The sequence below is a fragment of the Eimeria mitis genome, genomic scaffold (assembly GCF_000499745.2).
Source record: "Eimeria mitis Houghton genomic scaffold, Emh_scaff10502, whole genome shotgun sequence".
NCBI lineage: Eukaryota > Apicomplexa > Conoidasida > Eucoccidiorida > Eimeriidae > Eimeria > Eimeria mitis.
The window spans coordinates 227-581 of NW_013567299.1; the positions used below are offsets into that span (position 1 = coordinate 227).

Here is a 355-nt window from a genome sequence, read left to right on the forward strand (position 1 = left end):
CCGGGATCGATCCCCGCCAGCTCCCGGTCCCCACACAGGGGCAAGCTAGTTTTTCTTAGGTACACAGCAGCCCAGCTGCAGGCCTCAACGTGAGACAAATCTAACTCTATCTGCTCCTCTTCTTCTCTTGCTGCTGCTCCTGCTGCTGTTGGTGGTGGTGGTGGTGGTGCTGCTGCTGCTGCTGGAGATGGTGCGGCTGCAGCAGCTGCGCTTTGGCTGCCACGACGCCGCCGGCGGCCCGCTGCAGAACCACAAACCCCACAAAAGAGACACTTGCTGCACGCAGCAGCAGCAGCAGCAGCAGTCCTCGCTAAAGTACCTCGCCTCCATCAGCTGTGCAGCAGTTGGCCTCAAA

At 60.6% G+C, this 355-nt stretch overlaps 1 protein-coding gene across 1 annotated transcript in view; it reads left to right on the top strand.

Moving 5' to 3' along the window:
- Positions 1-187: 187 nt before the first annotated feature.
- Positions 188-355, top strand: part of EMH_0099330 (uncharacterized protein) — a gene marked incomplete at both ends in the record, with an annotated part of 808 nt that continues 640 nt past the window's right edge. Inside the window, 2 exons of the mRNA XM_013494141.1 lie at positions 188-190; positions 342-353. Of these exons, the coding sequence (XP_013349595.1) occupies positions 188-190; positions 342-353 (15 nt within the window). The remainder of the gene's footprint in view (positions 191-341; positions 354-355) is intronic.